Genomic DNA, 26,866 nt, shown 5'->3' with positions numbered 1-26,866 from the left:
CGTATCTTGGGGAAAGGAAAGGTTTAGAGAGCAGATGTGGCAATAAAATTTATTTTTTCCCCTTACCCCAGAAAATAAAGTTTGCATTCTGTAACTCCGCTCATAACCGACTGGATGCAACGAGAGGTAGTCCTCGGGTTACAGCTTAAGGAGGGTTCAAAGTTACAGCACTGAAAAAAGGGACTGGTGACCATTTTTCACACTTAACGACCATTTCAACATCTCCATGGTCATGTGATCAAAATTCGGGCACTTGGCAACTGCCATGTATTTATGCATGATTGCTCTCTCTTTCTCTTTCTCTCTGCCTTTCTTTCTCTGTTTCTCTTTCTCTCTCTCCTTTTTCTTTCTTTCTCTTCCTTTCTCTCTTTCTTTTTCTCTTTTTTCTCTCTTTTTCTTTTTCTTTCTTTTTCTCTTTCTCTCTTTTTCTTTCTTTCTCTTTGTTTTTCTTTTTTCTTCCTTCCTTTCTTTTTCTTTTTCTATTTCTCTCTTTCTTTCTTTCTCTCACGCACTTTCCGTTTATTTGTCTTTTTTCTGTCTCTTTCCCTCTGTCTCTCTCTTCCCCTTTCTCTCTCTCTCTCTCTCTTTCTCTTTATTACTTTCTTTCTTTCTCTTTTTCTTTCTGTTTCTCTTTCTCTCTCTTTCTGTTTCTTTCTCTCTCTTTTTCTGTCTCTTTCTTTCTCTTTCTCTCCCTCCTCCCTCTTCTCTCTCTAACAGACAATGAGAAAGAGACATCTAAGGCCTTCATTTCCCACCTTTCTGGCTATTTTTCTTTTCTTTTCTTGAAACCCGACATCTGGTCCCGTGTTTATTTAGCATCCTTTGTTGACCTGCAAATTATCCATTCTTGCCTGTGGCCTTCCACAGCGCAAAGCTTTATTTTCTTGGAGGAAATGTATGTATTTTCCATCCATGGCATTGCTTGGGATCAAATGATAAAGGAGACGTGCGTATATTTGTGCGAGCATGTGAGGGCAGGCAGCCAGGTGTGTAATAAGCAGTGCCGGCAGCTTGTCAACATGCAAAGTAGGAACTTGTGTTGTGAGATACAGGAGAGTCCTCAACCCTAATGACCACACTTGGCAACAGAATTTCCATTGCTAAGCAAGGCACTAGTTGAGTAAGCTGCGCTTGATTTTTGCAACCTTTTAGTCGTGGCTGTTAAGCGAATCACTGCGGTTGTTAAGTGAACCATACAGTCTTTAAGCAAATCCTGCTCCCACCATTGACTTGCTTGTCGGAAGTTTGCTGAGAAGGTCACACATGACAATTGTGCATCCCGGCAAATGCTGCGACTGTTTGTAAATACACGGGAGTTGCCAAGGATTTGAATTTCGACCATGTGACCCTGAGGGTCTTGTGATCATTATAAATGCGAGGACTAGTCGTAAGTACAGGCAGCCGTCCACTTACAACAGCCCATTTAGCATCCATTCCCATTTACAACGGTACCAAAAAAAGAAAAAAGGGGGACTTAGAACCATTTCCCACACCCTTGCGGCATCTCCACAGTCACGTGATCGAAATTCAGGCACTTGGCAACTGACTCGTACTTATGACGGTCGTTGTGGCCTCCCCTCCCCCAGGGAAACACGATCCCCTTTTGCAACCTTCTGACCAGCATATTTCAGTGGGGTAAGCCAGACTCGCTTAACCGCCATGTTGCTGACTTAACAACGGCAGGGACTGACTTAACAACTTTGGCAGAAACGCCGTAGTATAGGGCAGAAGTCACTTGACAAATGTTTTGGCCAGCAAAGGAAATTTTGGGTCCCTTTGCGGTCGTCCGTTGAGGTCTACCTGTACTTTTTCTCAGCGCTGTTGCAAGTGTCAGTGTCAGGATTCTGGCAGTTATTAAATCACGAGTCTTGAGCCAAACTTCCAAAACTTCCAAAGGATTTATTGGGAGTTAACATGCCGGCACTGCCTGGCTGGAGCCAACTCTAAGATACATAATTCATTGTCACCCTTGACCCTGGTTTTTTTCCTCCACCCCCTGGGTGCATCGTAATTCATATTCTCCAATGGGACACATCCCTAGCCCAGAGTCATCAACCCTGCTCTCCAGTTAGAATTTTGCAGGGCAGAAACATCAGTCACCTAGTTACTATCTTTGAAAACATTTCCGGAATGCAGTTTCGCTTTCCAAGCTGCTGCACGGCTTCCCGCTCCCTTTCTTTTGGCAACTCTAAAACGACCGTAGAAATATTTTATGGGTTGACAGAACGGTCGTGAAACGAATGGCCGTATGTTAAGGACTACCTCTGGTTGCTGTTTTAGCCTCCAATCTAGCCGTAACAAAGGGTCACCGTTGATGACACGAGTGAAAGGAGTCGCTATCGTTGAAGCTCCTCACAGTTTACTCTTTTATTTCCTTCCGCAGATCATCCAAACCTTTCGAACCCCTCCAGGCTCCGGACCCCTCCGCCTCCTCTCTCTCACGCCCACACGCCGAACCAACACCACGCCGCGTCCATCAACTCTTTAAACCGAGGGAACTACACACCACGCAGTAATCCCAGCCCTGCACCTACAGACCATTCACTCTCTGGAGAACATCAGGCGGGGAATCAAGAAGTTACACATGCTCAGGACAACTGGTTACTAAACAGTAACATCCCACTGGAGACCAGGTAAAGCCTGTTTTGCTTCCCTCCCTCCCTCGGTATAAAATGTTATAGTTGTTGTATCTTCTGGAATGTCATAAAAATGCTCGAAAGGACAACTTCATCCTTTGGGTTCTGTTCTGACCTAGGCTTCCCAAAAATCACGAAGCAAACTCCTCGTCCCGACAAAAGCCTTTTTTATTAGGCTGAAATGTGAATTCCTCGCATTCACATCCAGCAATGTGCCAGCAAACCGTCTTTCAAGGACGAATTTACAACCACAGACTTTTATCAAGCTTGGAGAGCTGCCAGGCCGATATCTTCCAAACGCCACTCTGTAGCAGACAATACTTGGCAAGAAGTCAGGAACAGATCTGCACCTTAATGAATTGAACCAATTGTCTGCTGCAAACCCCACTCCCCTTTCGCTCCTCTTTTATTCCCTATGGGAGGGGCCATTCACCGTCCACCTGTGCCTTTACTCCTTTACCCCCTTGTTCCTTAACTTTTCCCTTCTCCTGGCAGCTCTGTGCATGCGCACACTGGGAACAGGCTCCAGCTGTTCTTCTGCCCCACTGATCTCCGACTCCAAAGGTAGCTGATAACTATTAGACAGCCGTGGTCCCATCTCTGCCTACGACGCAGAGCCCTCATCAGAGCCTTCCCCAGACTCCAGGACCGGCCCATGTTCCTCCCCAACCTCTTCACTGTCCAAGTTTGCCGCCAGATTTGCTGGCCACTGGCGGGCCACAACAGGTTCCTCCAAAAGATAAAAGAGATACAGATCGATTTTATGAAAGTCAGTAATATCATATGCTATGTAGAACTACTCATCCGTAATCCATTTGGCATGGCCCGTTTTCACTCCTCTGAACTTCTGGTTGGTCCCTGATTAAATTTCTGAAATATAGGTAGTCCTCATCTTACAGCAGTTCATTGAGTTGACCGTTCAAAGTTACACTGAAAACAGTGACTTAGGATTTTTCACGCTTAAGACCATTGCAGCATCTCCGTGGTCACGTGATCAAAATTCAAGCGCTTGGTTCATATTTATGACCGTTGGGGGTATCCCGGGATCATGTGGTCCCCTTTCTGTGACCTTCTCCCAAGCAGAGTCAACGAGGGAGCCAGATTCACTTGACAGCCATTTTATTAACGTAGCAACTGCAGTGGTTCCCTTGGCAACCGTGGCAAGAAAAGTCGTAAAATGGCGGACTGACCAACTGTGTTTGCAACGGGAATTTTGGGCTCAACTGTGGGCAAAAGTTGAGAACGACCTGTAGGATCAAAATTATCCAAAAAAATAGCGTCAAACTCCTTGCAGCTGCTCGTAGCCGAGATTATTAGATTCTCAGAACCAGATTTATTGAAAGCAGAAAAGAGATTAGCTTAATAATTTTGAAAATGAACTCAGTGTGTTTTAAGCTTCCTGTTTCTTAGTAAATTCATGAGCTCTCCTGAGCTATCTAATCTGAAGTAGCTCCAATTATTCATGGCTATACATCCTACTGCCAGCCAAATTCCAATAGCAAATAACACTTAGATTTGTATACTGCTTCACGGTGCTTTCCAGCCCTCTCTAAGCAGTTTATGGAGTCAGCCTGTTGCGCCCAACAATCTTGGTCCTTATTTTACCGATCTCAGAAGGACGGAAGGCTGAGTCAACCATGAGCCAGTCAAGATTGAATTGGTAGCAGTCAGCAGTGAGTTAGCCTGCAGTACTGCATTGTAACCACTGCGCCATGACAGGCTCCTTAACTCCAAACTTAACAAAAAGTTCAGGATAGGTAGCGATCCTTTCTTAACCAGTCAGCCACAATTCAGCCTTCCCGCCACATTCTTTTGTCTGAGATTTTGTCCAATTTCCATCATTCTATGCATTTTATCCTAAACTACCTGTATTTCCTCCAAAATAAGACTGGGTGTTATATTAATTTTTGTTCCAAAAGACTAATTAGGGCTTATTATCTAGTTAGGTCTTATTTGGGGGGAAATATGTTACTAAAATGCATCTGTCTGGCTGACAATCTTAACTGGGGCTTATTTTGGGGGTAGAGTTTATATTAAGATCATCCTGAGAAATCACGCTAGGACTTATATTCCGGTTGGGAAACAGGGTGTGTAAATAACCTGTACATCATGATGCACACCTTTGACACTTTAGATGTCTAAGTGTTCTTAATTGTTTTGCAACCTTTGAAGAAGTGTGAACATTGCTGGATAATGCAGTGTGATCTCTCCTTTAGCTCCAGCCATATTCGTTTTTTCCTAAGATGCTTATACAGTTCTTAATCATCCTCAGTCTAAAATGGCCCAGATAACAACTCGTGACAATTATGGTGAATTTTAAAGTGGGCAAAGATGATTGGAGAAACAGATATCGCTAGTACTGTAGGTGGCACCAAAGCAAACCTCCTTCCACCATGGTTTATGGATGGTGTTACAATTGATTGGGTTCAGGGTTTCTTACCTGAGCAGGAGGTTGGACTACAAGACCTCCAAGGTTTCTTCCAACTCTGTGTTACTCTCTTCTATTCCATATCATGGGTTCACCCATGGTTTTCAAACCACAGCTAGGTCCTGCAAGGTCAAAACCAAGCCAATTAACCAGCGGAAGAGCTTGCCTCCAGAGATGGTAGGCGCTCAATCTCTGCATGGTTTTAAAAAGAGTCTAGACTGTCATTTATCAAAGTTGGTATAGATTCTCCTACTTTTGAGCAAGGGGCTGGACTAGAAGACCTCCAAGGTCCCTTCCAGCTTATTCTATTCCAGTGATGGCGAACCTTTTTATTGTGGTGTGTCAAAAGTGCACGTGCGTGTGTTTGGGCACCCACAATACAATGCGCCCCACCCCCCGGCACATGTGTATGCAACACCCCCGCCCCCTTACCTGCACTGTGCATGCACACACCTCCCAGGTGATTTTTGGCCTCTTGGAGGCCATTTTCACCCTCCCAGAGGCTCGAGGGAAGCCTTTGCAGCCTCGGGAGGCCGGAAAATGGGCCCGTTTCAGCACTTCCGGTACTTCATTCTCTTTTTCATTCAAAATCAGTTATAAGATGTTATTACTATTACCACATATTTCAGTTTCTTGTTCTTCTGTCTAACCCAGTGGTGGCTAACCTTTTTGGGCTCCTGTGCCAAAAATTGTGTGCGCGCTTGCACGCTTCTACTTGCACCCAAAAAGGTGCAACCCAGAAGCGCTTGCACCCAGAAGGCAATGCGCGTCCCCCCCATGCCCCCCACGCATGCGCGCATAATCTCTACTCACCCACACCTCCCCCTTACCTGCATCGTACCTCACAGCTAATTTTCGACTGGTTTGAGGCCTTTTTCGGCCTCCCAGAGGCTTGAGGAAGGCTTCTGCAGGCTTCTGCAGGCCGAAAACTGTCCCTGTTTCGTCACTTCTGGTATTTTCAGAAAAACAGGAAGTGATGAAACAGGGCTAGTTTTCAGCCTGCAGAAGCCTTCCTCAAGCCTCTGGGAGGCCGAAAAAGCCGAAAATCAGGACATGCACAGTGCAGGTAAGTTTGGCTAGGGCTCGCATGCCTGTACAAATGGCTCTGCGTGCCACCTGTGGCACACCTGCCATAGATTCACCATCACGGTTCTATTCTATTCAATCATCTCATAGTCTAATGCTGCGCATGAAATCCACTCTTTCAGCTGCTTAATCCTTGAACCACAGTCTCAGGGGCACTTTTCAGTGTATTCTGCTCTCAAGCTACGGCTTCCCTTAGTTTCCATTGGGGAATAAGTTGCATTTTTTTTAGTAGAGGCAGTCCTTGACTTACAACCATTCGTTTAGTGACCATCTGAAGTTACGACAGCACTGGAAAAAAGTGAGTTAGGACCGTTTTCCACACGTAACGTCCGTTTCTGCATTCCCATGGTCACGGGATCAAAATTCAGACACCTGATTCATACTTGCTGTATGATGGTTGGCATTTGACTCATACTTATGATGGTTGCAGTGTCCCATGGTCACGTGATTCCCTTTTGTGACCTTCTGACGAGCAAAGTCAAGCGGAAGACCGATCCACTTAACAACCATATTTAACAAGTGCAATGATTCGTTTTTGCGACATCCCGAGAAGCAAAATCAATGGGGAAGGCAGATTCGCTTAATGACTGCGTTACTAACTTTAAGAACTGCCGTGATCCACTTAACAACCATGGCAGGAAATATCATCAGATGGGTTGAAAATTCTCTTGATCGCTGTCTCGTTTAGCCACCCAAATTTGGGGCTGAATTACGGTCGTTAAGTCGAGCGTTGCCTACCGCTTATTTCCAACCAATTTCTACCACTGGACGAAGAAGAAAAAGGGAGGGGGGGAGGAAAAATATCCCCTAGTGGTCTCCCTCCACTTAAAAAATATCACTGACGTGAGCTGGAGCTTGTAAAGCCATTTTGCCCATTTTAAAATGGCCGCGAGTAGAATAATTTCATCCCCCAAAGCGGCGTAAATAAATCAGTATTCTATTTAAGAAACTGCAATGGGTCGATATATTGAAAATATTCACTTTCTGAGCAGGGCGGGAAGGAAGGAGTGCAAATGGAGTTGACTGCATAGGAGAAAGCCCGATCTGGTTAGGAAATAATCATTTGATGGTTGCCGGCTGCATTTTTGCTCTTATTAAAATGCTAGCTCTGTACCCGTGCATCGCTACAAAACTATGTGGCCGGGTTTAGTTTTTGGGGAGGAAAATAAAGGGAAAAATTGTGCCTCTGCCTATCAGCATCCATTGCTATTCATCTGGCTAGCGTCCTGTCAGTGTGCCAGAGAGTTGAGGGCTGTTTGGGAACTGAAAGGGTGTTTGTTGTATGAATAAGAAGGAGACAGTGAGGAGCCTGGGCATGGCTTAGCTCAACTGTTCTGTACTAAAGCTGCTTGGTGCTGTGAAACTGAAACTGAAACTCCTCTCCCCTGCTTGTGTATTGTATTAGGAACCGATTTCTTTTCAGGTGGGGAGGTAGAATAGAACCCCTTAGCATCAGAGCGTGTTAATAATAATATAATGCTCTGGTGGTCATTTCGAAAAATCCTTTCTTAGTGAGCACCTAGAAGCCGAGAGGAACATACGGGCCAAATTTCAAGTTTGTAGGCTTTACGGTTCTGGAGATTTTGTGATGATGCATGAGCGGTATTTTGCTTTTATATATATATAGATTGCTCTAGCAAACCAGGCCGTTCTGCAGAGTGCCTGCATCAGTGGATGAGTAGCGTTTTCCATCCTAACCTTCCCTCCCTGGCATTTCTTGGCCCCATCTCTCTTCCCTCATCCTGACTTTGAATAATTCCATGTTGGCGTTAGTGTTTATTACTGCCATCAGTTATGTAATCCCGTGGAACATGTGTTGTTGTTTTTTTCAAACAACACCGCAAGCTTATGTAGAGTCCGTGGGCCGTCTTAAGGCGAGATCCTGGAATAACGTTAGAAAATAACAGAGTTGGAAGGGACCTTGGAGGTCTTCTAGGCCAACCCCTTGCTGAACCAGGAGCCCCTCTGCCATATCAGGCAAAATGGCTGTCCAATCTCTTCTTAAAAACTTCCAGTGATGGAGAACCCACAACTTCTGGAGTTAAGCCCTTGCACTGGTTAATTGCTCTCAATCAATCAGTCTGTCAAATACAGCTGGAAGGGGCCTTGGAGATGTTCTAGTCCAACCCCATACTCAACTCGGAGTCTCTGTACCATTCCAGACAAGTGGTTGTCCAGTCTCTTCTTAAAAGTCCCTAGTGTTGGAGCAACCACAACTCCTGAAGGCAAGCCCTTCCACTAGTTAATAGCTCTCAGTCAATCAATCAAAATAAAATTGGAAGGGACCTTGGAGGTCTTCTAGTCCAACCCCCTGCTCAAGCAGGAGACCCTATTCCAGACAAGTGGCTATCCAGTTCTCTTCTTAAAAGCCTCTAGTGATGAAGTACTCACTGGTAAATTGTGCTCACTGTCAAGACATTTCTCCTTTTAATTCTAGGTTGCTTCTCTCCTTGATTAGTTTCCACCTGTTGCTTCTTGTCCTGCCCTCAGGTGCTTTGGAAAATAGGTGGACACAGCTCACAGAACAGCCCAAAGCACATGATGCAGTAGAGAAATTCCCCAAAGATAGGCTCCAGCACCAGTCCAAAAACTTGGAAGAATACAACTCTGGTCCCGGTGACCAATCCAAATTTAATTTTGCAGTTTCATAAGACTCTGTTCAGTCATCTTTCTGCTACCAGACTTCAATAATATATGTGTTGCCTTCTGATTTCTTTTAAAAACTCTCTTCCAAGTCCAGGCCCAGGCAGGGCCATCATTGAGATATAATTACAGAATTGAGCAGTTAATTTGTAAGTAGTGTCATCCGATTGACATTACAGGACCTTGGACAGTTCCATCATTCAGGAGGCTCCCAACAAGACATTCAAGAAGGACACAATATGCACTGCTGGGTGTGCTGCTTATTTATGTATTACAATAACAGAATAACAGAGTTGGAAGGGACCTTGTAGGTCATCTAGTCCAACCCCCCACGCAAACAGGAGACCCATTTCACCATTTCTGACAGATGGTTGTCCAGTCTCCTCTTGAAAGCCTCCAGGGATGAAGCTCCCACAACTTCCGAAGGCAATTTCTGTTCCATCGATTGATTGTTCTCACTGTCAGAAAATTTATCCTTATTCCTAGTTATTTTGGTGTATACAAAATCTTTTCATCCTTTGGATACTCAAGGAAGCTGACAGTCATGACCAAAGTGGTATGTGAGACAACTCGCTTATGGTCAACTTGCCATGGCCAACTTGCTTGGGGAACAATTCACCTTGGCCAACTTGATATGGGACAACTCACTGCAGGACAATTCAACCATTCAATTTATATGATTTAGAATAATCTTAAATATTATTTTCATTTTTGTCATTCATTTTCGCCCCTCCTTGGGCATCCTTCCTTTCGTGATTCGATTCCACTCTTTCTTTGATATTAGTGTAACTCTTAGCCATGGGGAGTTGTCCTGCAGCAAGTTGGTTGTAGTGAGTTAACTGTGGTGAGTTGTCACCCTCTCGTAATCAAGAGTTGCAAATAACCCACTGAAAATAAAAGCTGTAATTATGAATCCAGCTTTAAACACTTGACTATAGAAGAAAGTTTGATTTTTTTTCCCCACAGAGATGGATAAAATCTAGTCTAGTCTAATTTTCCATTCTATCCTGTTCTATTCCTCCCTTTTCTCTTTTCCTTCCTTCCTCTTCATTCCTTCCTTCCTCCATCCATCCATCCATTCCTTTAATCTCTTTTCCTCCCTCCCTCCCTCTCTTTTCCTTCCTTCCTTCCTTCCATTAATCCATCTTTCCCTCCCTTTACTTTCTTTTCCTCCCACCCTCTCTTTTCCTTCCTTCCTTTCTTCCATTAATCCATCTTTCCCTCCCATTACTTTCTTTTCCTTCCTCCCTCTCTTCCTTCCTTCCTTCCTTCCTTCCTTCCTTCCTTTCTTCCTTCCTCTTCCTTCCTTCCTCCATCCACCCATCCATTCCTTTACTCTCTTTTCCTCCCTCCCTCCCTCTTTTTCTTCCTTCCATCCTTCCTTTCTTCCTTCCATTCATCTATCCATCCTTCCCTTTATTTTATTTTCCTTCCTCCCTCTCTTTTCCTTCCTTCCTCCCTCCCTTTATCTCTCTCTTCCTTCCTTCCTTCTTTTCTTCCTTCCTTCCTTCCTTCCTTCCTGCTTGCTCATGTGCTTCAGCCCATCTCAACTGATAAAATGACTCAGGGGCAGCCCACAAATAACAGAAAGACAAATCTAAAAACAAAATTTCAAAAAGCTGTACAAAAAAAAACTTACAAAACTTCTTTGCCACCAAAAGCAGTTTTTTTCCAGCTAGGCCAGGCAACCTCTGTAGAAGAGAAGATAAATTCACACACAACCCTCCATCCTGAAACCTAACCTTGCCTCTCTCCACCCCAATCCAGATACATTTTCATCAGTAGGACAATACAGTTTCAAATTCACCAGGATTTTCATCCAAGACCCCGTTTTTCCCCTTTGGAAAACTTTTTCCAAATGTCAGAAATAGCAGATCCTCCCAAAAGATTATAGTTGTCAAGAATTTTAAAAAAACAACCTAGTGTAGTGTAGAATGCTATTTTGGAAATTGCTTCTCTCTTCCTCTTTCTGCTTTAATACATACATACATACATCATACATACATACATACATCATACATACATACATACATACATACATACATACATACATTTCCCCACCAGTTCTTTCGTTTTCTGACCTCATTTCCTTGTATTGGTTTCATTATTGACGGTTGCATCAAAGCTAGTGTACATCATTCAGAATTCATATCTCATTTTTTTTATATCGGCAAGTTCCTGCCAAATTGCACAATTTCATTTTGAAAACAGTAGCTACAAACAAGGCGATCAGGATCCTTAACTCCTGATAAATTTTCACCTGTGTCCTCCCTGCTGTGCCACCTGGCAGCTTATCCATCAAAAATTCCTCTTTATGATTTCCATTTTGGCAGACAAGTTTTGCCTGGGTTCTTAGGAAGTGTGTGAAGGCAAACAACAGCTAGCTTTGATTTTAACATTTGTCAAGCTCTTTAATTCTAACTCATGCCTGTTGAATGTCTACGGAGATTCTCGGTCACCTTGTTCCAAAGGTGCTTTTTTTAAAAAAAGGCAGCTGAAATGTCAGCGTTCCAACCTCCAAACCAATAAACTCCGAGGCAAAAATTTTCTCAAAGTTCCATTTTATTAGAGTTGTCATATTGGCACATCTAGGAAAATTTGAATCACAGAGTTCTGGGTTTTCCCTTCCCCAAGAGAAATTCAAAGATCCATCCCAGTGGTGGGATTCACAAAGTTTTACTACTGGTTCTGTGGGCGTGGCTTGGTGGGCATAGCGTGGCTTGGTGGATGTGCAGGGGAAAGATACTGCAAAATCTCCATTCTCCTCCCCACCCCACTAACCTGCTTTCCAACTCCGTTCTCCTGTGCAGGGCAACAAAAGAAGACCCAGCCGATCAACTGGGACTCGGGAGGCGGAGAATAGATGGGGTTGGAGGGGCCAGTCAGAGGTGGGATTTGCCGGTTCTCTGAACTACTCAAAATTTCCACTACCGGTTCTCCAGAACTGGTCAGAATCTGCTGAATACCACCTCTGATCCATCCCTTGCACCCATCAGTCCATCACATGGCCCAATCAAATTATCATCCCTCCAGATAGTCCTCTCCAGTTGCAGGGCAACTTGTCCTTGACTTCTAAGAAAGAATGTTGTTGAGTCTAATCTTCACTAAGAAATCCTCCCTACCAAATTCCCAGGCGCTAAAGCCTCGAAGCTTCCAAGTAAAATATGGCTCCCAAGGTTGACACTGGGCTTCCTTGGTTTTTTTTCCCCCCAAAGACGTTTCGCTTCTCATCCAAAAAGCTTCTTCAGTTCTTCAGAAAAGACGTTGTGAAGTAAGTGAGTTTTACGACTTTCCTTGTCCCACAGTCGTTCAGTGAATCACTGCAGTTGTGAAGTTAGTAACCCGGTTGTTAAGTGAATCTGGCTTCCCCATGGAGTTTGCTTGTTGGAATGTCTCAAAAGGAGATCATGTGACCCTCGGACACTGCAAGCTGTCATAAATAGTTGCCAAGCGTCCAGATTTCGATCACATCACCATGGGAATGCTGCAATGGTCGTATGTGTGAATCAGTGCCATTGGAATGAACTGTCGAGGACTGCCTGTAATGGGAAAAGAAAAGGAAACAGAGGAAAAAACCAAGGAGAATTGAAGGTGTAAGAGGAAAAGAAAAGAAAAATAAGGAAAAAGACAGCATTCTCCGAGCTTGGTTGCTTTCTTGCAGATTTGCTGGCATTGATGACGTTACCTAGTTGGATAATGCAACGTCTGCAAGCAAACAACCAAGTTTAGACAGCAGCAAGGGCCCAACAGTCAGGGTTTCAATTAACCCAGTTAAGACTATTTTGACACAACCCATTCCAATCACTTCTCTATGGATCCACTTGCTTGGTTATCTGTCTACATTACATGCCTTTGGCTCCATTTATTGTTTGTGTTGTCTCTTGAGCTGTTGTGTAAACTCAGAGTGCAAATTGCAACTCTTAATTATTATTTTTTTATTATTGAATTATGAGTTCCACCGATAGAAGAAGGTAAGTATGTTGGAAGACTGCCTCGGGCATTAACAATTCAAGTTGGAACCGAAACTTAAAAGGTAGCCAAAGAGAATGAAAGTTGGGACCGAATTGAAGATTGTTGAAGGTTCCTTTGATGTTTTTTGATTGGCATATTCTGTGTTCTTACAAAAGCCTCCACAATCATTCCCAGGATGAAACTGGATGAAATTAAGATGTCCAGTACATCAGAATAATCCAAGTCTAATGCTTCTGCATTCCTAGGTTGGCATCATCAAAGCAATTAAATCTGAAGGCACTTATAAAATAACTTACATTTAAAAAAAAAAAATGCATGCCCAGAGACGAAGTTGTAATTCTAGATAATTAGAATTATCTAGATAATTAGAATTCTAGATAATTCTAGATTAACCTCTAAATAAAGGTAAATCACTTCTGTTGAAGGTCTGTTGAAATCTGATCGCCACTGGCCCTTTCTTACCCCTTTTGATAATAATCTCAATCCAGCTCTGTGAATGTCCGAAAATTCCAGATTAACCTTGTTTTGCGTCGCCAGGGATCTTACTCTAGGTGTGATTATTATCAATTTTCATTAAGATAGTCCCAGGATCAGCAATCTGTGTTTAAAATTACAGACAGTCCTTGACTTATGACAGCAATTGAGCCCAACATTTCCGCTGCTTATGCGAGGCAGTCTTTAATTGAGTTTTGACCATTTGTTGCGACATTGGTTCAGTCGCTCACTGCGGTTGTTGAGTTAGCAACACTGCTGGGAAGTGAATCTAGCTTCCCCATTGACTTGCTTTGTCAGAAGGTCGCAAAAGATGACCCCGGGATACAGCAACCGTCCTAAGTACAAGTCAGTTGCCAAGCGCCTGAATTTTGATTATCTGATCGTGGGGATCTGCTGCAACGATCGCAAGGGGTGAAAGTCACTTTTTTCAGTGCCCTTGTAACTTTGGTCACTAAACAAACTGGACTACCTGTATGAGGGCCAACCAGCTTTTTATTGGAATGCCCCTATTGTGATGCCTATATTTTCCACTGTGATTGCGTATGAGGATAGTGTTTTCACCGCTCCCCAAACACGACAAACCCTCTGAAGTGAACTCAAAAGATTCCTTTATTAGGAGCGCTGGCAGCGCCGGCAAAAAGTTTCTCTCTCACCACAGGCTAACAAGTCCATCCGGCAGGGTGATGAATAGCTGTCTGCTACATCTATTCATCTGCGCCCCCTGCCTTTTATCCCCAGAGCTAGGGTGGGGCTTCGCTAGCAGCGGTGGCTCTTTCGTCCCAAGGACCGGCCCATAGATTTCCACTGCTCTCCTCTCCTCTGCCTTTTGTGCATCCGTGCATCAGGCACTGGACCCAGCTATTCCTCCTATTCCTCATCAGCCACCTGGGAGCTGTTGACTCTCCATCTGAGGGCTGATGGATGGCCCAGGCTCCGCCTCTCTCTCTCTCTCTCTCTCTCTCTCTCTCTCTCTCTCTCTCTCTCTCTCTCTCTCTCTCTCTCTCTCTCTCTCTCCTCTCCCTCTCCCTCTCCCCTCTCTCTCTGCCAGCTCCATTCCCTCTTCCCCCTCCGAGCTCAGGTTGCCTTGATGCTGATCTTGACTCCCACATCTCCTCCTCCTCCTCTGATTTGACTGCTGGAGGGGCCGGCGTCCGATAGGTCACAAGAAGTAGATTTTTGTCAAGGCGGGAGTGGGTGCTTCCCAGCGCTGTATACCCTCTATGTGTTGCCACGCGCTATGCATACGGACCGATGGGCCGTCATTCTAATTCCATGCGCCAGCCACACTTATAACCATTTGTTGGGTTTTGTGAGGGCGTCTCACGCTTCATAGCTGCATGTCTCACTTGCCTTCATTCGTGTTTCCACATGTACATAGAAACATACCAAAGCAGACATTCCTAGAGACATTACAGGACAACTTCATTGAGATGGACATTCTTACCGCTTCCCGACATGACGGTGCTTACAGTGATGGGTATGTTGATATGCTTAATGCGATAATTTGTTTTTTATTTATTTATTTTTTGAATCTTGCATGCCAGAACCCAGTGCATCCGTGATGCCTCTCCCCTAACTTCCTGTCTCGTTTAATCCAACCTCTCCCCACCCCTTTCTTTTCCCGCGGAATGAAAACCATAAGGCACTTCGGTGCCAGGAACATTAAAAATTGTCCTGTACATATTAATGGCAGCCTCGTTAATATGCTAATTCATGCCATCTCATTTTGGCTTCGCCCTGATTATCATTTCGCTTTAACCGCCAGAGGCAACGTTGGCCGTTTCCTAGGACGTGGAAGATGGGCCCGGAGGTTTATGGTTGAATCGGTGTGGATTTCAGTCTACCTAATCTGATGTTTTACCCAGCGTGTCATCCAAACTTTGACAGAAGAAAAAAAAAAGCACAAACTTCTTGTCTTTTGACCACGCTCCTTATTCTCTTCCACTGCACTTTTTCTGTGTTTATGTTTCCCTAGGACAGGGGGGGTCTGCAACCTTGAACACTCAAAAGAGCCATTTGTACCCATTTCCCACAGAAAACAAAAGACCGGGAGCCACAAAACCTGGGTGGGCGTGGCCAACTCAATGTCACTCACCCCCACTGAGTCACATGATACCTCTCCAGCCATGCCTACCCAAGTTTTGTGGCTCTTGGTGTTTTCTTTTGTATGGGAAACAGATCTCTCTGTCTCTCTCTCCCTCCCTCTCTCCCTCATCTCTTTCTCCCTCTCTCTTTCTCCCTATCTCCCTTTCTCCTTCCCTCTTTTTCTCTTTTTCCCTCTCCATCTCCCTCCCTCCTTCTCATCTTTCTCTCTCTCCCATCTCTCTTTCTCCCTCCCTCCCTCTTTCTTTCTCCCTCTATCTCCCTCCCTCCTTCTCATCTTTCTTTCTCTTTTTCCCTCTCTCCCATCTTTTTCCCTCCCTCTTTCTTTCTCTCTTTTTTCCCTCTCCCTTACTCCTTCTCATCTCTTTCTCTCTCCCCCTCCCTCTCCTTCTCTCTCATCTTTCTCCCTCTCTATCTCCCTCTCTATCTCCCTCTCTCTCTCTCCCATCTCTCTTTCTTTCTCCCTCTCTCAATCCCTTTCCCTCCCTCTCTCTCATTTCTTTATCTGTCTCTCCCTCCCTCTCCCCATCTCTCCCTCTCTCTCTCCCATCTCTCTTTCTTTCCCCCTTTCTCTCAATCCCCTCTCCCTCCCTTCCTCTCTCTCATCTCTCTTTCTCTCTCTCTCCCTCCGTCTCCCCATCTCTCTCTATCTCTCTTTCTCTCCCTCTCCCTCCTTCCCTTCTAGGAAGAGAAAGTTCAAAGAACGTACTAGACAGGTAGTCCTCAACTTACGATCACAATTGAGTTCCAAATTTTCCATATTGTCATAAGTGACATAGTTAAGTGAGTTTTCACCCATTTCACCACTTTTCTTGCCTCTGTTGTTAAGTAAATCACTGCAGTTGTTATGTGAGTAACACGGTTGCTAAGCGGATCTGGCTTCCCTATTGGCTTTCCTTATCAGAAGGTCGCAAAAGGGGATCACGTCACGTGACACGCGCCCCCAAGGCACACTACGACCGTCATAAAGATGAACCCGTTGCCAAGGGCCTGGATTTTGATCATGTGACCACAGGGATGCTCCAAAGGTCGTAAGTGTGAAAAACGGTCACGAGTCACTTCCAACGGACACTAAACAAGTGGCTGTACGTGCATTGAGGATTATAACAGGATAATAATCAGTATATGGTGCCTCAGAATTACGCTGCATTCCAAAAAAACATCAGGGCTACAGTTGAGTAAGATTTAATGACAAATAGGTAATTATTAGTTTTCTGGCCCCAAGGGAGTAACCGTGATGAAGGCAGGCAAGAATGGAGCGATAATAATAATAATAAAACAATCGTCTCCATGGTCTTTTTAAGATTCAGGGATTCATTTGAATACTTACCAACCTACTCCCTTCTTGTTACACCCTGTATCAGTGTGAGGGAGTGTTGCCTTCCACTGTTTTTATCCACCGAAGCAAATAATTCAATAATTGAAGGGGTGTGAGGAATCGTGAAGAAATCCTTATTTATTACGAATTTATTTAATCTGTCACACAGCCACCTTTTCTGAAAGACACGATGCTGACCTCGATTAAAAACTAGATAAAAATAAAAAGGGATGTGGTGGCTCAGTGGCTAAGATGCTGAGCTTGTCAATCAGAAAGGTCGGCGGTTCGAATCCCTAGCGCCGCGTAACGGAGTGAGCTCCCGTTACTTGCCTCAGCTTCTGCCAACCTAGCAGTTCGAAAGCATATAAAAATGCAAGTAGAAAAATAGGGACCACTTTTGGTAGTCATGCCGGCCACATGACCACGGAGACGTCTTCGGACAGCGCTGGCTCTTCGGCTTTGTGACGGAGATGAGCACCAACCCCTAGAGCTATAAACAACTAGCATCTATATGCGAGGGGAACCTTTACCTTACCTGAGACTTCCAGGTGCCATTCTCTCACACAAATTTTCTCAACCCCTGGCCACTTTAAGACAGGTGGACTTCAACTCCCAGAATTCCCCACCCGCCAGTGTGGAATTCTGGGAATTGAAGTCCACTTGTCTCAAAGTAGCCAGGATTGAGAATCAGTGCTTGAACAGGTGGGACCTGGAGCATCATGGCTGTCCTGCCAGATCCTGTTGGGACAGGTACACATCATTCAGGAGAAGCAAGCACTCAAGTGACTCCAGCCATTAGCTTTTCCCCTCTTCATTTGGCTGCCAAAATATGGTTTCACCAGGGGTGGGATTCAACCGGTGTTACTATCGGTTCGGTGACTACGTTCTGCAATACTGCGTTCAAATCACTGCGGCACCCCAGGCTCCTCAACTCCAAATTTAACAAAAGGTTCAGGCTAGGAAGTGATCCTTTCTTAACCGTTCAATCACAATTCGGCCACGGTCACCCTTCCCTCCACATTCTTTTGCCTGGAGTTTTGTCCAATTGCCATCATTCTATGCATTATATCCTAAAGTACCCATGTTTTTCTGAAAATAAAACCGGGTCTTATATTAATTTTTGCTCCAAAAGACGCATTAGGGCTTATTTTCTGGTTAGGTCTTATTTTTTTGGAAAAATACGGTACTAAAATGCGTCCATCTGGCTGACAATCTTAACTGGGGCTTATTTTGGGAGGCAGGGCTTATATTACAGGCATCCTAAAAAAAAAATCACGCTAGGATCGAACTGCCAAACTGCTGGCAGCCAGCAATCAGCAGAAATAGCCTGCAGTACTGCATTCTAACCACTGCGCCACCGTGACTCATAAAGAAATCCTTGAGGTGGGCCCTGTAGCTTTGCAGATGCTGGCCCATTTTATTTTATTCTCCTTAAATTAAGGCAATATCTAATACCTTCTCCACGCCTGACATTTGCTCCTTCAATGGCTCCTTTTACAGAGGGAGTTTTCCTCTAGAGGAAATACAGTCAGTCCTTGACTTAAGACTGCAATTGAGCTCAAAGTTGCTAAGTGAGGTACTTGTTAAGTGAGTTTTGTCCCATTTTGCGAGACTACAACCGTCATAAGTACATGCCAGTTGCTAAGCACCTGAATTTTGATCATGTGACCATGGGGATTCTGTGAAAGTGTGAAAAGCGTGAAAAGTCACATTTTTCAGTGCTGTTGCAATTTCGAACAGTTACTAAATGAGTTGTTGTAAGCTGAGGACTACCTGTAAACTCATGATCAATGACTCCTGGAAGGCAACCGATCAAACCAAGGAAAATTCCTTTGAAATCGGATTCTCCCTCTCTTTATTCCAACACACGTAAAACAATAAAAAACAATGGATTCAAACAGGCTGACAGCTAGGTCCTCAGTCCCTCAGAAGGGTTTAAGTCTGGTTGCCATTCTATCTTTTTAATATTTATATTTTCCTTCTTTCTTTCTTTCTTTCTTTCTTTCTTTCTTTCTTTCTTTCTTTCTTTCTTTCTTTCTTTCTTTCCTTCCTTCCTTCCCTTCTCTTCCCTTCTTTTTTCTTTTTTCTCTCTTCCTTCCTTCCCTTCCTTTTTCTTTCTCTCTTTTTCTTTCCTTCCTTCCTTCCAACTTTCCTTCCTCTTTCCTTCCCTCCTTTCCTTCCTCTTGCTCTCTCTCTCCTTCCTTCCTTTCTTCCTTCTTTCCATCCTTTCTTCCTCTTTTTTTCTTCCCTTCCCTGCTCTTCCTCTTTCTTTCTCTCTTTCTTTTTCTTTCTCTCCTCTCTTTCCCTTCCCCTCTCTTCCCTTCCTCTTTCTCTTTTTCCCTTCCTTCCTTCTTTCCTCCTTCCCTTCCCTTCTTTTCTCCTTCCTTCCTTCCCTTCCTCTTTCTCTCTCTTTTTCTTTCCTTCCTTGCTTGCTTCCTTCCTTCCAACTTTCCATCCTCTTTCTTTCCCTCCTTCCCTTCCTCTTTCTCTCTCTCCCTCCTTCCTTCCATCTTTCATTCCTCTTTCTTTCTTCCCTTCCCCGCCCTTCCTTTCTTTCTCTCTTGCTTTTTCTTTCCCTCTCTCTCCTTTCTTTCTTTCCTTCCTTCCCTTCACCTTTCTCTCTTTTTTTCCTTCCTTCTTTCCTTCCTCTTTCTTTTCTACCCCCTTCCTTTCTCCTTTCTTCCTTTCTTTCTTTCCTCTTCCCGCCCCTTCCCTCCTCTTTGATGCATGGTGCTAATCTGGGCTCGGTTGTGTTTGCAGCGAGGCTTCAGAGCCTGAAGGGCTGTGGATGGGCGTCCGCCGGCTTTGACCCGTCCTTTTCTCATTCCACAGGCACTTCCTGTTCAAACCTGGAGGAACGTCTCCGCTCTATTGTACCACCTCGCCAGGGTACCCCTTGACATCCAGCACGGTCTACTCGCCACCTCCTCGTCCCCTGCCCAGAAGCACCTTTTCCAGGCCTGCCTTTAACCTGAAGAAGCCATACAAGTATTGTACCTGGAAATGTGCCGCTTTTAGCGCTATCCTCATCTCCATCACGCTGGTGGTGCTGCTGGCCTATTTTGTAGGTAAGGCTGCTACTCTGGATTTCCTACTTGGAGAAGAAGCAAATAGGAATGTCTGGAAAGGCAAACGGGTTGGGGTGGACACCCGCTCCCTTGGGGGCACGGTTCGTTTCGATAGAAGGGAATATTTTGTAATTCAGAGTTAAGCTGCGGGGTTCCTTGGTGGTTCCTCTGAGCTAGGTTGTTTTATTGCAGACGTTTCATGACCCAACTAGGGAACGTCCTCAGTGCTAGAAGGGAGTGGGGTTTGTGGAAAAGGAAGAGGAGGAGGAGGAGGAGAGGGACTGTGGGCTCCTTGGGTACTGTCTGAACTTGATTGTTTTCTTGCAGATGTTTCATGACCCAACTAGAGAATGTCATCAGTGTTGGAAGGGAGTGGGGTTTGTGGAAAATGAGAAAGAGAGGAGGAGGAGGAGGAGGAGGAGGAGGAGGAGGAGGAGGAGGAGGAGGACTTTAGAGTCCTTGATACTCTCTGAGCTTGGTTGTTTTCTTGCAGACATTTCATTACCCAACTAGGTAACATCTTCAGTACTAGAAGGGAATGGGATTTGTGTAGAAGAAGAAAGGGAGGAGGAGGAAGAGGAGGACTATGGGGTCCTTGGTGCTCTCTGAGCTTGGTGGTTTTCTTGCAGACATTTCATTACCCAACTAGGTAACATCTTCAGTACTAGAAGGGAATGGGATTTGTGGAGAAAAAGAAAGGGAGGAGGAGGAAGAGGAGGACTATGGGGTCCTTGGTGCTCTCTGAACTTGGTTGTTTTCTTGCAGATGTTTCATTACCCAACTAGGTAACATCTTCAGTACTAGAAGGGAATGGGATTTGTGGAGAAGGAGAAAGGGAGGAGGAAGAGGGGGAAGAGGAGGAGGACGACTGTGGGGTCCTTGGTGCTCTCTGAGCTTGGTGGTTTTCTTACACACATTTCATTACCCAATCTCTCATCAATGTCTGCAAGAAAACCACCAAGCTCAGAAAGCACCAAGGACCCCAGGGGGTTTGGTTGATTCTGCTCTTTAACCTAAATATAGATAGTCCTTCATTTAACAACCATAACTGCAACTGGGACTTCCATTCATAACCGAGGCAATTTTTAATATATATTTATTTATTTATTAACATTATATGCAGCCCACCTCTCTTTCCAAAGCAGCTCCATTAAAGGAGTAGCATCCAATTTTACAACCTTTTCTGCCACTGTTATTACCAACAGCAATAGTCCTTAGACTTATATACCGCTTCCTAGTGCTTTTACAGCCCTCTCCGGGTTATAAGTTGAGGACAACCTGTAACCGTAACGGGAACGTGGTTTTCTATGTCTGCTAAGAAAGAAGTTCGATTCCTTGCTGGATCTCAAGACAGATATGATGGTCTTTCAGGGGATATTTTGAAATGTCAGAGTCATTTCTCCCAAGGTTTGTACATCATGATGTATACCATCGTCTCTTGACACTTTAGCAATGGGAGATGCGCCGATGGATAAATACCATAACCTTTGAATAGGAAACAGAACATGCTCCCCAAAGGAAGAAAAGCCAGGCTGAAGAAAAAAATACGTAATTTTAAAAAAAAATGTTAATTAAAAGCAATCATTAGGATTGCTTTCCTTCTGTTTAATCCCATTCACGTACAGTTTTGCAGCGATAATTCAGCACCAGAAAAATAAACACAGATGGCTGATTCTTCGCTTAACCTCTTTATAAACATAATAAGTAGATTTTACAAACCAGTTGTAGATTTCTCCGACATGCAGCAAACTCAGACAGAAACAAGTTGCAAGTTCAGAGCAGAGCTCCAGTCTTCAGCAAGCAAGCAAGCAAGTTAGTTTCTCTTTTACTTTAGTTCAGCAGGCAAGCAAGAGGAGAGAAACAGTTTCATCTTCAATAGACAGACTCAGAGAGCTTAACATAGATTCAAAGTTGCAGAGCTTAATATAGAGCCACGCCTAGCCTACTTTTAATTTCAGTTTCCCGCCAAGGCTAATTCTAGTTTCAGTTTCCAAACAGTCTTCATTGACTGACTTAGTTTCTATGCCTATTCATTGGCTGACCTTGTAACCAAGCTCTACTCCAGTTCATGAATATACTCTGACAATTCCCCTCTTTAACTGTCATAAAAATTAAGATTTCATAAGCAGCAAGGGAAGGAGGGTGCATTCAAGGCTACCAGTAGTTCAAGGATATGGGCTTGGGTGTATCCTTATTGTAAATCGGGATTTGCAAATGGGAGAGCAATCCTACCAGATAACGATTTTAATCTCTATCCCAAAGGTACTATTTTTTTTCCGAAGAGGCAACTGTCTTATTTTTCTTTGAAGTTGTTTTGCTTCACATCCAAGAAGCTTCTTCAGCTCTGACTGGATGGTGGGAAATGGAAGGATTTATACTCCTTGCGGACAGCTGGTCATTTGCATCCTTTCCAGAGAGTCGTTGAGGCCACTTGGAGGTTTGTCTGTATCCTCAGAGTCACCTCAGTGGTGCAAATGGGTGTGGAGACTCTTTGGCTGCAGGATGTTTTTTGCCTTTACTGTTGAGGTGACCCTACTATTCACCTGATCTTGAAGACACAGACAAACCTCCAAGTGGCCTCAATGACTCCCTAAAAGGATGCAAATGACCAGCTTGTCTGCAAGGGTTATAAATCCTTCCATTCCCCACCATCCAGTCAGAACTGAAGAACCTTCTTGGGTGAGAAGCAAAATGTCTTCAAGGAAAAACAAGGAACTCCAGTTGCCTCTTGGAAAAAAAAAAGCACCTTTGGGACAATCTTGACCTGGATGATGGAAAATCTTCATAGATGTTTTTATCTTTAGCAAAATCTCCTGCTTCTTTCTGTTTCTTTGCACCAAACTCGGTATAAACTTGGTTACTTTTTGGCTTCTCTTTAGAAGTGTCCCAGGTTGCACGTCTGACTAGTATTTTCAAAGCAGTTCCTCTCGTGGTGCATCCTGGGGTCTCCCTACATTTATTTGTTCATTATCTAATCGTACGCGCAAATAAGTCACCGTGCAGTGTTACTACAGCGTGTATGGAACTTTTTCACGTAGGAAACAAAAAATAAAAGACATTTTAAAAACTTCGTGTAATGCTGAACTGTCCTTGGAGGTGAAAATAACAACATTTCAAGTCATGGATACAGGTAGAGCATAATTGAGTCCAGAACTTGTGTTGCTATGCAAGACTGTTGTTAAGTAGGTTTTGTACCCCGTTTTACAATCTTTCTTGCCACCGTTGTTGAGCGAATCACTCGAGTTGTTAAGTTAGTCAGAGGGCTGTTAAGTGAATAATTTTTCTCCATTGACTTTGCTTGCAAGAAGGTCGCTAAAGAGGATCACACGACCCTCGTCATAAATATGAGTCGGTTGCCAAGTGTCCAAATTTTGATCATGCAACCGTAGGGATGCTACAATGGTCATAAGTGTGAAAACTGGTCATAAGTCACTTTTTTCGGTGCTGTTGTCATTTTTAATGGTCACTAAACGAACTGTTGTAACTTGAGGAAGTCCTCAACTTACGACTGGCCATTTAGAGATGGTTTGGAGTTTTGACAGACCTCCCTGGCGGTATCTATGGCCTAGTTCCAAAGTTCTGACAGTCCCTCCGCTACAGACATATGACCGTACTTCGGGCCCTTTGCAACACAATCATGTTTACAGCCATTTGTAACATTCAAGGGACACCTGATCTGTTTTACATCCATTTTGCGGACAACCATAAAGTTACTTCCAGTTTTAGGCCAAACTGCAGCATAACAAATAATGGGTTCGCTTTAATGGCCACTACAAAAAAGGTCACAAAATTGGTTTGGTTGTGTGACAGTCAATGTACAACTGTGTCATGCCCCTGTCGGAGTCTGAATCCGAGGAGGAAGATGAACAGCTGACAGGGAGCGGGAGTGTGGCTCCATTGGCTGTGGAGAAAACTGGGAAAGGGCAAAGTCCAGCTGGGCAGAGCAGGGGAGAGGTAGAACAAGGGAGAGGGAGTTCAGAGGAAGACCCTGGCCCACCCCCTCTTCATCCTAGGGCACGCAGGGAGGAACAGAGAAAGGAGCAACATAGGTTGCGTGGCTTACGGGGGAGGAAAGGGCCCTGATTCCCTTCATTAGTCACACCTGGGAAGGGAGTTTAAAAGAGATGCATGCTGAATATGGCAGCTGCTGGGAGAAAACTGTGAGTTTATCTTGTGTTGACTTTGGTTATCTGCATTCCTGGCATCCTCCCAACCGTGTTGAGTTATTGCTGTGCCTTCAGGTCTAGAATTCCTTCTCCTGCCCTGCCGGACTAATTACTTCATTTTGCCTTGTTTGGACTTTTAGTTACAGTTTTTGTTGACCATGGTTTGGACTTGTTTCTCCGCAGCCAAAGGCTGTTCCTGGGAGAGTTTTTCTCCAGCCAGAAGGTAACCAGGACATTGGGGTCAAAGTTGGAGCTAATAAAGGGACTCCTACTGATTATCTGACTGTGTTGTCTTTGTGCCACGCCCCTTTGGGTCATCACAAACTGTCTTGACCTATGTCAGTTGGGTGGCCTCCATTACAGTAGTATGTCGAGGACTGCCCGTATAGAGTGAGTGACTCAAAATATGGAACACTTAAGGAACGGAAGCAGAATATGTTGGTTTCTCCACTAATTAAAATGGACTCTAAATTCAAATATATTTTATAGTTTAGTGGTTGTCTTCTATTTTCCATTAGACCCCAATAAGCAAACAGAAACTCAACTATTCCGTTTTTTCCCTCAACGACAGTCATGAATTATAATTACAAATTTCTCAAAGAATTAGTTAAAATCAAAATTAATTGTTTCCGTTCAACATAAACATATTTAATGAGAAGACTCTGCTATCATGCTAACCGTTCTAATCAGCAGGTAGGGAGGGAAAATGCAGATAGTTAATTAGATTTAATGAAAAACTGTGTGCAATTTTAAGTATAATCAATTATTTATTAATGTAATGAGAGCCGGCTCTGGCTGGGCTTACTAATTAACTCATTTAAAAATTATGAATAACCTTTTCATTGGTAATTATTTTCTACATCTTGTCAAGCTGCAGATAAAAATTGCATTATCTTAAAAAAATAAGAAACAGACAAAGCAATCTCTCTCTAGCACATTTTTCCTTGGCTGAGTAAAATCGAGATTTCTGGGCCCATGTTTTTCGCTGTTTCTTGGGCCAGGAGTGTGTGATGGTGATGGTTGTGTTACCCTACCTGAACTTGTGTAGACATTTTACAAATGTAAACACGGTGAAACCAGAGACGGTGATGCAACGGCTAGAAACAATATAGTAATGTCACTGATGCAACCCCAAATATGGAATCTGGTACTTTCATCATGATCCAAAACACAACCAGACTACACAGTGTGTATCTTTCATGGAATTAAAAGTCATAGAACAAGAGAATAAGACCAGATTAACTTTTTTTCCGGCTGTAGACACCAAGACGGAAAACCGTGGCTTACTTTTAAATCCAAGAGTATTACAAAAGCAGTCTTAATCTTAATCTAGTATTCCTCTGACACGATAAGAGCTCAACATCACACAAAAGAAACTGTGTCTCTACCCTTTTCAGATGAGCAAACTCACTGAGCAACAACCTACCACACAAAACATTAAAAATAAGACAATCTGAATATCAGATAGTGCTCGACTGACGACCATAACCGAGCCCAACGTGTATGTTGCTAAGTGAGACATTTGTTAGGTGAGTTTTGCCCCATTTTATGACTTTTCCTGCCGCGTTTGTTAATGGAGTCCCTGCTGTTGTTAAGTGAGCCACATAGTTGTTAAGTTAATCTGGCTTCCCCGTTGACTTTGCTTGTCAGAAGGTCGCAAAAGGGGATCACATGACTCCGGGACACTGCGACCGTCACAAATATGAGTCAGTTGTCAAGCATTTGAATGTAAATCACCTGACTCTGGGAAGGCTGCAATGGTCGTAAGTGTGAAAAATGCTCATAAGTCACTTTTTTCAATGCCGTTTTAAGTTTGAAAGGTCACTAAATGAACTGTTGTGTTTGAAAAGTCACTAACTCATCATCATCTTTTAATGACCCCATAATCCCTTGCGGGGTGGAGTCTGGGCAACTGAATGGAGCTAGCAGAGTGTTTACTGGCCAGATGCCCTTCCTGTCGCCAGTGTGGAGTTATATTCAGCAGATATATTCTCAGTGTGTCCTGATGGTGAGGCAAGAGCTCCACCTATAGGCCATTAAAAGTCACTAAATGAACTCTTGTAATTCGAGGGCTACCTGTGATATGTTTAAATGCAGTCAGCACCTATAGAACTACAACACAAAGAGATTTTTCTCCAGACGATGATAACTGGACATTGGGGGCCAAGTTGGAGGAATCAAAGGGACTTTACCTACATATGTGACTTTGTTGCTTTTGTGCCACACCCCAGGTCAACACAAAGACCTTTCCCTTCTCATCCAAGAAGCTTCTTCAGCTCTGACTGGATGGTGGACAGTTCGTCTCTGACTGGATTGATCCTTCCATTCCTCGCCATCCCTTCAGAGCTGAAGAAGCTTCTTGGACGAGAAACGAAATGCCTTCAAAGAAAAACCAGAAAGTCCAGTTGCCTCTTGGAAAAAGAAAAGAAAAACACCTTTGGGCCATTTCCACATTGCCTTCAGAAGTTGTGGGAGCTCCAGGGCTTCAAAAATTTCAGCAACGGGTTCTCTGCCTGGTTGCTGGGTGGCCATGGCCTAGTCGGCCTCCTGCACCATGGCTGGGTGTGTGTGTGCGTTTTTGTCCTCCCCGGGCTCTGGAGGCTTTCCTCGAGCCTCTGGGACGGCAAAAATGGCCTCCCTGGGCTCCGGAGGCTCTCTGGAAGCCGGAAACAGGCCCATTTCCAGGCAACCCAAATTTCCAGAAGGCCTGTTTTTCACTCTCCCCGAGCCGCTGCGCATCCAAAACAGGCCGTGTGGCGACTCTGAGGGAGGGGAGGGGTGGACGGGGCCAAGGTCCCTTCCCAGCTCTGTCATTTTGTTAAGGCCCCTAATAATTGTGTGAAGATTGTGTGAAGTCCAAAACATTTCCTCTGAATCACGTGTAAAGTGTGCAGGTCTCTTCCAACTCCGTTATTCCGTTGTTCCTAATTTCCATCGGCAAACCCTTGAGA

The 26,866-nt window shown here is 44.2% G+C and overlaps 1 protein-coding gene across 9 annotated transcripts in view; it reads left to right on the top strand.

The window, feature by feature from the left end:
• TENM4 (teneurin transmembrane protein 4) overlaps positions 1 to 26,866 on the top strand; it is a 559,913-nt gene that overhangs the window by 387,775 nt on the left and 145,272 nt on the right. For 7 of the 9 annotated variants that reach the window (XM_087966003.1, XM_087966002.1, XM_087965999.1 and 4 more), the window contains 3 exons: positions 2,384 to 2,633; positions 14,639 to 14,737; positions 19,514 to 19,749. In XM_087966003.1, the coding sequence (XP_087822129.1) occupies positions 2,384 to 2,633; positions 14,639 to 14,737; positions 19,514 to 19,749 (585 nt within the window). The remainder of the gene's footprint in view (positions 1 to 2,383; positions 2,634 to 14,638; positions 14,738 to 19,513; positions 19,750 to 26,866) is intronic. The other 2 variants (XM_087966004.1, XM_087965997.1) reach the window with 1 other exon arrangement.

This window comes from Notechis scutatus, chromosome 5, assembly GCF_049901735.1.
Source record: "Notechis scutatus isolate UNSWTSFEM ecotype Mainland chromosome 5, rNotScu1.2, whole genome shotgun sequence".
Lineage (NCBI taxonomy): Eukaryota > Metazoa > Chordata > Lepidosauria > Squamata > Elapidae > Notechis > Notechis scutatus.
Note: the sequence above shows the minus strand (reverse complement) of the source record. Positions and strands in the feature narration are given on the sequence as shown.